Source organism: Hibiscus syriacus, unplaced genomic scaffold, assembly GCF_006381635.1.
Source record: "Hibiscus syriacus cultivar Baekdansim isolate YM2019G1 unplaced genomic scaffold, ASM638163v2 tig00110346_pilon, whole genome shotgun sequence".
NCBI classification, from domain to species: Eukaryota; Viridiplantae; Streptophyta; class Magnoliopsida; order Malvales; family Malvaceae; genus Hibiscus; species Hibiscus syriacus.
The window spans coordinates 1065270-1075016 of record NW_024062697.1 but is presented as its reverse complement, the minus strand read 5'-3'; the positions used below and the strand labels follow the sequence as shown (position 1 = coordinate 1075016).

The 9747-nt window shown below is 34.8% G+C and overlaps 1 protein-coding gene across 1 annotated transcript; it reads left to right on the top strand.

Moving 5' to 3' along the window:
• Positions 1-6838: 6838 nt before the first annotated feature.
• On the top strand, positions 6839-8806 carry LOC120120739. The gene is made up of 3 exons (XM_039140285.1): positions 6839-6958; positions 8241-8464; positions 8569-8806. Exons 1-3 carry the CDS (start codon positions 6839-6841, stop codon positions 8804-8806), a joined length of 582 nt encoding a protein of 193 aa, XP_038996216.1.
• The last annotated feature ends 941 nt before the right edge of the window (positions 8807-9747 follow it).

Sequence of the window (9747 nt, the reverse complement as noted above, 5' to 3'; positions counted from 1 at the left end):
CTACATTGGAGCTAAATGGAGCATGCAACAGCAAGGATACTTACATGGGAATGATTAAGAGAGCATAAAAAGCAAATTCGTGAAAAGTTGTCTAGAGGCTGTGAGCTCATAGTTGGATTGAGCTGAAGATTTAAGCTACAAGATAACCTCCTTTCAGCTGGGGAGATTCACCATCATCATCACCACTTAGGACACTTCAAATATGTCCTAAGTCAAAATTTGTAAAATCGTACCTTTTCGCGAATAGTTGCCACCTCAAGAGGTACCTTTTCACAAGGAGCTGCCATAGTGTTCACCATGCTACAAGTCACCTATGGCCATCTCACCTTTAGCTCATTTACACCATAAGTAGCTCAAACATGAAGGGTTACCTTTCTCAAACATTGTGACCTTTCATGAATGATGCTGCCCATGGAGATGCCTTTACATCCAAGAGCATGCTGGTGAAGACATTGTAATCACTGGAGGCTTAAATCACCATGGGACATGATATAAAGCTTCATATATATTCGGCCACAACACATGCTATGCACATGAGAGCATTTGGCGCCAATATAAGGAGATACAAGCCCATTCGGCCAGAGAGAAGAAAATGGCGCCAAGATGAACAAGCATGCCTATTCGGCCAAGGGAGATGCCTTCCCATCCTTAGCCGAATCATCAAGCCCCTTCATGAAGGGATAGCCAAACCAACACCAAGCCTATAGACATGTTCTTTTATTTTGAAGCATTATGTATCTTCCTAAAGGTCATGTATCTAGCCAAAACATCATGTAACCATTCGGCCAAGCCCTCTTATTTCCTATAAATAGAGTGGCTTGCCATCATTTGTAATCATCTCATCTTATATATAAAAATTACTCTCGTGAGTTAATTTCTCTTCAAAGTTCTTTGTGAACTTTATCGATTACACAAGTATAATTCCTATACTTGTGGCGTCATTCCTTCCATCCTGATTTCTAAATTCCTAGGTTAATAACTAGTGGGTTGAAGACACTATCACCACCCCTCAAACAAGTTTGTGAAGAACGAGATTATTCTCCTTAGCACTATTTCATCTTTGGCGTGTTTGAGATACAACAACAACACCATCTCCATTTTCAACATCAACACTATCAACTTCATCCATCAAGACCATCATTTCCGCAACCATCTCTATCCCTACTATTTCATTTCATTATTTATCTTATTATTCCATTTATTATTCCCATATTAATCTTATTTCTTTCTTATCTTGTTTGCAGCCCAAGCTTATAATTCAAGGACATCAGTACTTGTCAATCCTAGATCGGGACTCAATAAGGCTATATACTCTCTTCTCCCAAAGCGTGTAGATCAGCCAACATCATAAACGACAAATATATTCAATTAGCCTTCAATGGCATCATTCAAGACAACAGATGAAATATTAACAGGACAATTAGTTGAATTTATTATTATAATATGTGACTTAAATATTTTCAAGTATAATCATTTTTTCTACTTGAAATTTAAGTTCAAATATAAAGAACCTAACATAAGACATGTCTATCAATTTTATTTTTTATTAAGTCAATAAGTTCCATCAAAACATATTCAAACTTAAATTAGAAAGTGAAATTTAATGGTAGGATGATAAATGAGACGAGATAGATCATAAGTTGTTATATTTCAACTTGATTAGAGTCCGATCAACACTCAATTCAAATGGATATGATTTGATCTCGAACTTGACTCGAATTCTTAACGAGCCAAAGCAAACTAATATATATCCGATTTGAAAAGTTTGGAGCAACTCACCAAAATAATATTTTAATGGATAAATTACATGTTTAGTACTTAAACTACCAGCTTTGGTACCTATACTTTCAATTTTTCCAAAATCATACTTAAAGTTTAGTTTTTGTTTCCTTTTAGTATCCGCCTTTAAAAGCTTTAGTTTTTGTTTCATTTTAGTACTCCGTGCAAAATTTAACGTCAAGTTTTGAAAAAAATTGGAAGTTTAGGTACTAAAACTGATTTTTAGGTATTAAATGCATAATTTACCGTATTTTAATTTTTTGAATTAAATTATTAATATCTATATTTATTAATTATTTTTTAGTGCAACGTAAGGTTTTCATATATTTAAGGTTTAGGTTCGAGCTCGAGTTCTAACTTCAATCGAGTTAAGCTTAAGAATATTTTGAGTTTAAATTTTCTGAAGTCTGAATTGAGCTTCAATTTTTAATTTCAAATTTGAGTCGAACTTTATAACTTTATACACCGAATCGAATTAAATTTAATATTAATTTTTGAAGTTTAAATTGATTCTAACAATATTTGAACGCGAAATTTCTTATTTACAAACCTAGGTAATAGAATTTATTAATCAAAGTATTAGTACACTAGTTGGATTATTAATTGCTAGAAGCTAGAGAGTGGTTGTTTGTATAAATAGGACTATAGTTTTATACAACGAGGCGAAGGCGGACTTTATCCAATACAAAGAAACAACAAAACATCATGTGGAGTCGGCGTAGGAGCTGACTAAGCAAACCAAAAGCTATTGCTCAACGCCATCTTTATATTGCCTTTTTACTTTCACCACATCATGAAAAACTTTAAAAATTAAAATAATAGCTAATTTATCATAAATGAAATGTTAGAACTTTTAAAATAATCTATTACTTTCATGATAAAATATATAGTATCAATATTTTAATCATGATGATGAGATAACATTACCACATTTACTAGATATTTAAAAGAGAAAAGTTTTATTATATAGAATACGATAACAATTAAAATTAAAATAACTAACTAATAAAAGTGCTTGCTTTCAAAGGGTTTACTTTCAAATTTCCAAGTCTGATTGGAATGTGATAAACCCTTGTTGGGAACTAATCTTGTAACACCCTTAACCCGTGTTTGTACCTAAATATGAGTTAAGATATCACATAACATTTATTTATTTGAAACTGATAAAATTTTATTTCTTTTAAAATTTCAAATTTAACATTTACTATCAACTTATTTAATCACATAAATTCATAATGTAATATTTTAATTTCTAAATCATATCCATTTTCAGCAGCAACTCGATAGTTTAATACTATTTTATATCACAATTAAAATTGCCTAATTTAAAACTCAACCGATTATTCTGTTTAACATAATTTGTTACTACGCTCGTACATAACCGCTTAGCAACTTATCATATTTGCACGTCTCTTCATTAAATTTTCTCATACTATTTTTTCTCATTTTAATATAATTCTTGTAACATCTTTATAGGTGAATCATTTGTAATGTCTATAATCGGTGCATTTAAAACAAATTCTTTTGGTTGTTGTCTATCGCCACACGATCACCCATTGACAATAACTTATTATTATAATTTCACATCATGCATATAGATTTTCTTAAGTTAAATATATATGGTTTGCCCTCAATTTATCCACAATTTAGATTAAGCAACCATTTCTCCCTTTACATTATACAGTTATCAATCTCACCACCTTCATCCCATATTATATTTATTAGATCTTCCTTGTTCCAATCAAACATATCTAAAGAAATTGTTGTTAATACCAAAATCTACTTAATATTTAACCTATTTAACTCATACCTTTCAAATCGCACAACAATATTATGTAACACATATATTTTAATACCAAACATTGTATGAAAACATAAAATAAACCCATTTAATCATTTAAATAAGATTTTTTTAAATTATTTCATATACGAATAATTTATAATTCAACTTTTCATCTATAACCATTCAATGTTAAATAAAACCTATATAAAACTTTACTGTTATAATCAAACATAATAATAAATTAGTATTGTCATTTATTTCTGTATTGTTTCTCTCTTGTATTGTTCCTAATTTTTCTATACCATTCCTTTCATTATACTATTTTCCTTTACCTTAGTATTTCTTTTATTATACTTTTTCTTTTACCAATTCTTTTTGTAATGCCCCGAATCTCGGGTTAGGAGTTTTGGGTTTATTTGAAAGGACCTTAGAATAAATTTCCATTAGCTTATTAAGAGTTGGACCCAAATGGAATTTATTTGGGCTTCAGATGAGCCCAATAAGAATTTAAAAGGTTGTTTTTAATATTGACCCAAATATGGAGTGACTATGGGAGTAATTACCCTATTTTTTTCAAATGAAAACTGAAAAGTCTGCCACATTCTCCTCTTTTTCATCCATTTGTTTGTCTCTTGTCCTCTATTTCTTCATCTCTCTCTTCTTCTTCAAAAACCAAGCAAAGGTTGGACCTCTAAGAAATTTAAGCATTCATTGTGAATTCTAAGGTAAGGGCCTCAATCTACATCTTCCAAGCTTCAATTCAAACTATCAAAACCAATATTTGGCCTTAGTAACCAAAAATGGGTTTTAGTGGGGTTTATAAAATCTTAGGATTCTAATATGTTTTTGGGGAGTTTTGAGTTGTAGAAATCGTTTCAGATCTTTCCTTAAGTCTTGGAATGAGTTAACAACTTATTTTCATTGTTTTACTTAGTGAAAGAGCAAGGGGAGAGCTCTAAGGCAAGGGGCAAGGAAAAACTAGTCCTTGGTTGATTTGGGGATCTTCTCAGCAGCTAAGAATCAAGGTAACACGATTCTACCTTGTACATACCCGCATGTAGGTCATTAAATGTGTATGAACAGTTTGTTTGGCTTGTGGAAGCATGCTAAAGTATATCCATGGTAAATTATGCATTTGATGTTTGTAAGCATGAAATATGACTCCTTTTGACATCTAAGACCTTAAATAAGACTATTAAAAATGTTTGCTAGTCTTAGGGGAGTGAATGGGTGAGTTTGGGATGTGATTTCGCGCTCAAAACAGGGCACTTCATTCGTCAGTATTGGTACTGGAGAACATGATCGATATTGTTCTTCATGGAAGGCTAAAACAAAGGCAATTTGTGAGGGTATTATGATACTCCCTCAAGAAGTATCGATATTCGGGGTTCGATCTCGATACTCAAGGGGTGGTATCAATACATCGAAGCTATTTTATATTATTGGCACAATATCGATACCATCGTTAATTTTAGGCAATTTGATTCTTTCTATTTGAGTGATCGAGTTTGGGTGTTTTGAGATCGTATAAACTCTAAATATCTGATACAGGAGAAAACAATCAAGTTAATTGAAATCAGACCTAGAAATCAAGCAAGTTAGGATGACATAAGATTGACCTTTGGATGACTCTCGGGAAACGATTAGGACACCTGAGTTACTCTAGTATTATGACTAGCGGTGCTTAATGAGTTGAGCAGCTCACGAGAAGTTTAAACTTGACTCGGTCAAAGCTCGGTAAAAACTCAACTAAGGTTGACTCAACTCGAGCTCGACTCGAGACCCTAACAAGTTGAGTCGAGCAAGGTCCAAATCGACTCGATAAGTTTGTGCACAACTCGATAAGTTTTTGAACAACTCGTTAATTTTTTATATAATTTTCAGTAGTTATCTTAAAAATTATTTCATATACTCAAAAATCAAACCTTATTTATAATTTTAATTTATTTATGGATTGATACTTTGCAATTTAGACTTTAAAATTAGTTCATACACTATTTTGATAAATTTTTTAGTTAACTTTATTAATTTATGTTTATATTAAGTTCTATATATTATTAGTAGATTTTACCTATAGTTAAGAAAATAAGGTAAAAATTTCGATGAGCTTACAGAACAACAAGGCGAGCAATGGGCATCGAGCTTAACAAGTAACGAGCTTAATAAGTGACGAGCTTAATGAGCAACAAGTTTTCTTAACGAGCACAAGTTGAACAAAATTTTAACGAGCAACGAGTCGAGCAACAAAATTTTTTAACAAGCACGAGTAGAGCACTGCCTAACTAGTGATCGACTTGCTAGATAAACACCCCTAATTATGACAACCATCCTCTGTTTGTGAAATATCCATATATTGTTTGATCAAGTACGCATCTGATGCATGTAAAATTTTAGATCATACCCCTATGCTCGAATAGGTTTGGGATGTGAGCTTCCGATGCACATAAAATTTTGGTCCTCACTTCGACCTCTCTGGTATCTGAGATAGACTAGGGCTCTAAGTTTCGATGCACATAAAATTATAGTTCTTACCCCAAAGCTATCACGTTCTTACCCCGAAGCTATCACGTTCTAGATAGGATGTTATGCTGTTCGAGATGCACATAAAATTCCTCCGACCACATCATTAGGCCTATATCATGTTTTTTTGTATATTTGCATGTTTATGACTTTATGCATCGGTATGTTCATATATTGAATGCATGTAGTATTGTATAGTAATTTTTGTGGCACTGAGATTGAGCTCAATGTATCAAATGTGTTTTCGTGCGCAAGTCAATAGAGGATTGTTAAGGAGCCTGTGGTACTGGTACATTCTAGATCAGCTATTTCAGAGTATGTCTTTAGTCTGCTAGAGGGCATATATTTTATATGGACCTTGTATTTTTTCAAATCATAACTCTATTTTGATTTAAAACATATTAGTTATATTTGTACGTATTTGGGAGACTCTTGTATTTTGTAGACTTTGATTTTGATTTTGTTTATGTTATTGTGAATGATTATGATATTTTATAAACGTTTTGAAAAGAAATTTTTGACTTGGCCATTTCGATGGTTCCGTGTGACATCATAATTAATGGACCTTAGAGTCAGACTAGATTAGGGTATTAAATTTAGTGATATCAGAGCATCCATGTTTAGTCATTCCTAGGATCTACGAGTCAGACTCAGTAAACGTCTCCGTAAGTATATGCCCCTAGAGTGTCAAGAATACTTAAGTTTATGTAATGATGATAGTGTCATTTCTTTCCTTTCTAATTGCAGGATTAGCTTATGATTGATAGTACCGTTCCTAGTCATGAGGGTAAGGAGGAGAGTCATGCCTCCCTTGCTGGTGATACCAGTGATGATTTTATCCCAGACTTTGAGTACAAGTTTTCTACAGATGTTGAAGTTAATGAGACGACCTTCTTTTGTCACCTGACCTCGACTCTTAGGCAGATTGTTTAAGCCATTTTGAGTTCATCTGCTATTCCACCTCCCACACTGTTACCCCTAGTTTAGCCTATTATAGCGCCTCATGAGTCTCTGATCAATAGGCTCCGTAGGTATATGACCATCGACTTTTATGGATTTGGAGATAACAATCATATCTCTACAGAACAGTACCTTAGGGAGACATTTCATATCTTACGTTAGTCGCACCTCACTCCAAATGGAAAGCTAGAGTGTGTCACATCCCTTTTGAAGGGTTATAGGATTAACTAGTGGGAGACCGTAGAGTTGGCGATGAACCCAGAGAGACACACCTAGGAGTAATTCTTATTAAAGTTCAGAGAAAAATAATCGAAGAGGTTTGTACCGATGATTTGAAAGACCAGTTCTTGCACCTAACCCAGGGTGATAGGACTGTACTAGAGTAGAAAAAGAGTTCATTTGGTTGAGTTTTTATGCACCTGAGCTCGTGTCGACCAAGGCTCACTACTGTAGGAGGTTTAGGGAGGGCCTCCACTTGGACACTCTCTCTCATTTAGCACTCGACCCTCTCTGTATCTTTGTAGAGCTAACTCATTATGAAAAAGTAGTTGAGAGGATTCTATACAAGAAATCTCAGGTGATGAACAATTAAGTGGGTTAGAGTTGGAGGGCTCTAGAGGCCATTAGGCTATCTCAGTCATCAGGGATGTAGGCCAGGGCACCCAGAGTTTAGGGAGACCACCATCAGGGTTGTCTAAGGAAGCAACTCATAGTTTATATCGTGGAGGTAGATTTGGCTCTTACAGGAGACCCTTGTCATCAGTTACTGGATCGAGCGCAAGTAGGTCAGAGTGGGCACCAACTCACCCGGTGTGCTCAACCTGTGATATGAGGTTCCTAGAGGAGTTATCAAGCGATATGTGGTTGCTTCAATTGTGGGTCTCTAGATAATTTTTTCAGAGACTGTCCCAGATATCAAAGTTCACTCCCCTGTCATCATATAGAATTACAACATCTATTTAGTGAGACCTAGGGTTCTCGAGGAGTGGTAGAGCTATTTTAGGGTGGTACAGTAGATGCAATGCTAGATCCAAGATCAGTCAGGATCCTAAAGTAGCCTCATGCCAGTATATCGTTTGAGCCCATGAAGAATGCGATGTTGTTGATGTGATCTTAGGTATATTTACAATTTTCTCTGTTCTTGTTATCATATTAGTATATATGGATTTCACACACTCCTATGTTTGCTATGATCTAGTTAGAGAAAAATATCCCAGCGAAAGATTTAGAGATAGGGGTCAGAGTATCTAGTCCCTTAGGATTAGATGTCTTCGTTGACAAGGTTCACCAACAATGTCCCATGGTACTTCAAGGTCAGATATTCCTAGCCGACTCGATGGAACTACCATTTCAGGAGTTTAATGTAATCTTAGGCATGGATTGGATTTTAGAGCACGATGATAGTTTGAGGTGCAAGGCGAGGTAACTTGAAAAGTAACTTAAACTTTTCAATGATGATGGGACCAAGGTAGTGATGGCTAACGAGAGATCAGATTGCACTGCCAAAATTGTTTTCATCGTTATAGCTTAGAGATTGTTGAGTCAATGGTGCAAAGTCTTCTTTGCTCTTGTGTGGACACACGATTTTCTATTTCGATGCTTAAGGATATTCGTACGATGCAAAAGTTCAACGATGTATTCTCGGAGGAGTTACCAGGGTTACTGTCCGATTGTGAGGTTGAGTTCAGTATAGAGGTATTACCAAGTTCTTCTCTGGTGTACATTGCTCCCTATCTCATGGTCGGCATAGAGCTAAAAGAATAAAGAATCAGATCCAATAGTTACAGGAAAGGGGTTTCATTCGACCGAGTTTTTTGTCTTGGAAAGCACTAGTCCTTTTTGTCAAGAAAAAGGATGGGTCGATGAGGTTATGCATCGACTATTGGTAGTTAAATAAGTTGACTATCAAGAACTACTATCCTCTCCCTAGGATATATGATCTCTTCAACCAGCTAAAAGGAGCATATGTGTTTTCCAAAATTAATTTGAGATCAGGGCATTACCATTTGAAAGTTAAGGATGTCGACAATGCCAAGACAAATTTCAGGACAAGATATAACCAATTATGAGTTCCTTGTAATGCCGTTTGGACTCACCATTGCCCTTGCGGCATTAATGGATTTGATGAACTGAGTATTTCATCCCTACCTAGATCAATTTTCTAGTTGTTTTCATCGATGATATCCTTCTACCCTCTCGGTTTGAGGAAGAACATGATCAACACATTCACATCATTCTACAGACACTTTGGGATCGTCAGTTATATGTTAAGTTTAGGAAGTGAGTATTCTGGTTGATAGAGGTTGTATTTTAGGGTCATATAGTAGAAGTTGATGGCATTCGAGTAGACCCTTAGAAGATTTAGACATTGTTAGAGTGAGGACCACCTAAGAATGTTATCAAAGTGCATAGTATCTTAAGCAAGTTAAAATAAATCCTCACTCAATGATTACGACACCATTAATCAAGTTACTTCAGAAGGAAGTGCCTTTTGCATGGAACGAGAAATGCCAAAAGTGTTTTGAGCGGTTAAAATAAATCCCCACTCAAGCTCCAATTTTGACACAACAGAAATCGTGTAAAGACTTCACTGTGCTTAGTGATACATCAATAAATAGTTTGGGATGTGTGTTGATGCAATAAGGGAAATTAGTGGCCTATGTGCCTCGTTAGCTCAAGCCTCAAGAGTGAAACCTTCCTACCAA

What these genes read in the sequence shown, in the direction of transcription:
- LOC120120739 (XM_039140285.1), top strand. Translation starts at nt 6,839, where the DNA reads ATGATTGATAGTACCGTTCCTAGTCATGAGGGTAAGGAGGAGAGTCAT. An exon ending in AGTTTTCTACAGATGTTGAA is followed by an intron (nt 6,959 to 8,240) that starts GTTAATGAGACG and finishes GCTATGATCTAG; the next exon opens with TTAGAGAAAAATATCCCAGC. An exon ending in AGTTTGAGGTGCAAGGCGAG is followed by an intron (nt 8,465 to 8,568) that starts GTAACTTGAAAA and finishes TCATCGTTATAG; the next exon opens with CTTAGAGATTGTTGAGTCAA.